The sequence below is a fragment of the Eurypyga helias genome, unplaced genomic scaffold, assembly GCF_000690775.1.
Source record: "Eurypyga helias isolate BGI_N326 unplaced genomic scaffold, ASM69077v1 scaffold22321, whole genome shotgun sequence".
NCBI classification, from domain to species: Eukaryota; Metazoa; Chordata; class Aves; order Eurypygiformes; family Eurypygidae; genus Eurypyga; species Eurypyga helias.
In genome coordinates this window covers 1,262-5,078 of record NW_010233025.1, presented here as the reverse complement: position 1 = coordinate 5,078, position 3,817 = coordinate 1,262, and the positions used below count along the sequence as shown (strand labels likewise).

The following is a 3,817-nucleotide window of genomic DNA, read 5'->3' as shown; positions in this document are numbered from 1 at the left end:
GAGCCGTTGGTCGAGGTTAACGTTACATTTTAATCCGTAAAAAAACAACACAGTGAACGCAAAACGCGAGGGCACATCTACAGAACTCACAAAACACCAGCAGCAACCCGACTACAACCACTCAGCTTGGCTTCGTAAGGCACCAACGCGTTAAAAACTCATACAGCAGTGCAAGCTCACCCCACGAGCAATAGTCAGTGCACACTGGGGTGCTAAACACTACTGAGGTCCCCCAGGTAGGGAGTGAGGCTGTCCCAGCTCCTCAGAAGCATAGGCATCTATATGATGCCTGCATCATCTTACGCGAGGATGCAGGCACAATATTGCTGTTTTGGTAAGCGAAAGATATTAGGTATTAAGTGTTAAGGCATATGCATTTCAGTGATGTGGGAGAAGGAGGAGCAATGAAGCAGAAGGAATTGGGCAGGGAGAACAGAAAGATTACTGGAGGCAGGAAGAGAGAGGGAGAACAGAAAGATTACTGGAGACAGGAAGAGAGAACAACTGCTCCCAGAAAAACTAGAGCACAAAGCTGGCTCTGGTAAGGGCAATGGCATACAACACTTTTCCTCTGAGAAAGCCAAGGCAAATTTTCATCCCTGTTTTCAGCTTGGATGAGTTACCTTCCACTTAAATTCATATTTAAAGCAGACCCAGCCTTACCACCATCATTGTTCCACAGCTTGTAATTCCATACTGCACACAACAGGAGGCCAAGACCTCTAACTCAGGTTAGAGGAAGGTGTTAACGGGAAGCAGCTCTCATGCTCTCGCCCACTATCATCCTCCAAGAAACCCCATAGCTTATGCTCTGATGTTCTTTGTTCTCATTCAACAAAACAAACTTGAAACACCAGCAACTTCATTCTCGAAGTAACCTAACTCACATCACAGCTTACTGGATGTTCCAGATGGCTTGTCCGTAAGGTGTTTGCAGAAGAAGGCTTGGATCTGCTGCCAAGCATCTATCTGTGCCTCGCAGTGTGCCTTGGGCTCCCCTCCCCACACTACAGGCTTGCCAACTAGTAGGTGCATGGAGGCTGCACACATTGGGAAAAAGGGGGGTTCGATGTAGTGCCCTGCTCCTGGATAACAGACTATCTCAGGCTTTTCCTTCCCGTGAGCTTGCAAACGTTTGCTCCCCTCAACAGCAAAGAATTCGCTTTTCCAGTTGCGATCATCCTGGCCAACAATGAACAAGAAGTGACACTCGGCCTTCTCCAGAGGGATAAAGCTTTGGCAGTCAGGCCCTTCTAATGGGTTGTTCAGTACATCGATAATATCAGCAATCCCAGACTTGTTGAGCGTGATGCGTTTCGCATCGACACCGAGGGGTGGAATGGTGATGTCCTTGTAGCGGAGCACTGCGCCCACATTTGCCACCGAGCCGTTGATAAGGGCGGTGGCTGTGATGCCCTTTAGGAAGGAGGCCATGGAGACGCACAGGTCACCCCCCTTTGAGATTCCAAGCAACCCAATCCCTGGACCTTTAACCTGGAAGAGAGAAGAGAAGCCACAAGCAATGAACCACGGCATGCCACTTCTTTAAAATGCTGCCATGTTTGTAGCAGTGTTTGTCCTGAATCTGGACCCTGGGTGTAGGCATCTAAGGCCCTGTGTGCAGGGCCCACCTCTGAGGGACCGCAGGGCACTGCTCCGTGCTTGATTTATGATCATAAGCCCTGCTGAGACTGCAGCATCATCCTAACAAAACTACAAGGCTCAGTGCTGTAAGGGCACTGCAGAGGGTACGGCTCTGCTTGCAAAAAGCATGCAGATGTGCAGCTCCAGATTCACTTTGCTTACAAGGCAGTTCGGGGAAGAAGAGGGAAGGGGCAGAGGAGGTGTCTTCTAGAAATGCTTTCTTTCAGTGCAGAATGCTCAAAGTCAGCAGTGACTATGATTCTGTCAGCAGTTACAATGACTTATTTCTTATATCCAACCACGGTCTTTAATTCTCCAATTAAGAAGCTAACAGGGGTAGCAGGCTCTGCATCAGCTGCTCTCTCTTGTTTCTCTAGTACGCATGGTGTCTTAACTCACAGTGAAAAGGAAGTATTCTGAGACGGCTCACTCATTACAATACATCTTAACAAACTAACCTATTAAAAATTTTTTCCTGAACAAATTGTACAGCCCTCTGCAGTCAATCCAGAAGAGGTTACCTTCATTTTTCTTTTACAGAGGCAAATTAACTAGAATAGAAAAGCCACATGATCATACAGGGTGCTGAAATCCTCTAAAGACACTGGAAGAAGGTTAGCTAATATCACAAGTGCTCCAATATTCAAAGACCCTGAGGGGTAAAAAAGGCTCTGAGACAGCATCAAAATTTAGTATCTTCTGTACCTTATCACCAGTGTAATAGGCTCCAAACCCACTGACTTGGAAGCATGGAAAGAGCGAAATCGGAAAATACGGCTGCAACCTTGCAAAGTGTCAAAAACATGGTGGGGCTACCAGTGGAGGTGTAATGGGAGGCTATGGTACTGCTCTCAGGGGGAAAACCCCCCAATTTTCAGAAGTTTTTTTGGGCAGACAGGTGGCATGAGCAGTTAGGGCGACTGAAAACCAACCAAGACTTTTAACAACAACTTCTCTTTCTGAGGCTGGGGAAGCTATTTATTTTGAGTTCTTCACAGATACCAAGACTTGCCTTGTGCAGTTCTAGTTATTGTCATGCACAGCTACTTGGAGCAGGTGCAGAACCAAGCAGGGCTGCCTTCCAGGAGGTGCTAAATTAGGAAGATTCCCCATGTTCACAACCAGGTACTAAAACCCACATGGACCCAATACCAACATTTGGAGTGATTTTCACAGCTTACACAACATGCAGCAACAAATGTGTACTGGTGGACTTCCTTGAGACCTGGATCGCAGAAGGTTATTGTGCTCTGTGCCTGAAAAGGGCACTTAGTTCTGAAGGACGTTCTACAGGCCATAAACCTAAAAGCCTCACTGGAGGACCAGTAAGCATCCAGGCAACTAGGACCCTAGTTACGGCACTGGGTTGAATGGAGCAGAAATAACCAGTATGTGACCTGTATGTCCCTGTGTCACCTGGCCAGTTCAAATGGAAGAATGGGAATAATCTGCCAGAGAACCACTGTAATGAGAGTTACAGATATAAACCAAATTACAGCCAACTTGAACGGAGATGCTGTTGTAAGTACAGCAGCTCTGCCCCATCTGTAGCCTGACAGGACCTGACTAATTAGAGTTCCCTGTAGTGAGCGTGTCAATGAACCAACCTCAGTGTGTTGTAACATATAGTTAACAGCTTCTTCAAAATATTCCAGGTGGAATTCCTTCATCTCTTTGGGGAGATCTTCATAACCATAGAAAGCCAGAGCCAGCACAGCAAAGCCATTGTTGGCCAGCAGGCATGCCCTATATTCAGGGAGTCCTCCGCCAGTTCCATACAAGTCAATAATTCCTGGAAAGGGGCCATTTCCTGCGAAAGACCACATAACAGGACATATTAACTCATAATTTTTAATTTATTAAAATGAAATAATTTTCATTTTATTTAATTTTAATACATAAAATTATTTATTTTATTTATTTGGACCTCGCCCCCAGGACAGTGGGTGAGGTCCAAATTCATAGGCCTGGGAACACGTCTTCTTAAAAAAAGAAAAGTCCACAGAGCAGCAGAGTGATACTAAGGGTCCTAAATTACTGTGCCAGTTTTCAGTAAATGGCTCCATTTCTTCAAGATTAAACAAGACAGCACAAAATAGCAGGCCTGCTAATGTAACATCAGAGAACATCAGCTGGGAGGTATCCCTTGACAGTCACAACCAGTTCTCTAGAT

The 3,817-nt window shown here is 45.9% G+C and overlaps 1 protein-coding gene across 1 annotated transcript; it reads right to left on the bottom strand.

The window, feature by feature from the left end:
- Nucleotides 1–888: 888 nt before the first annotated feature.
- LOC104517063 (acyl-coenzyme A thioesterase 1-like) lies at nucleotides 889–3,454 on the bottom strand (the record flags this gene model as incomplete). Its single annotated transcript, XM_010161609.1, has 2 exons — nucleotides 889–1,494; nucleotides 3,252–3,454. Coding segments are annotated over 2 exons (809 nt in total), but the record flags the coding sequence as incomplete, so codon positions are not given.
- Between the last annotated feature and the right edge of the window lie 363 nt (nucleotides 3,455–3,817).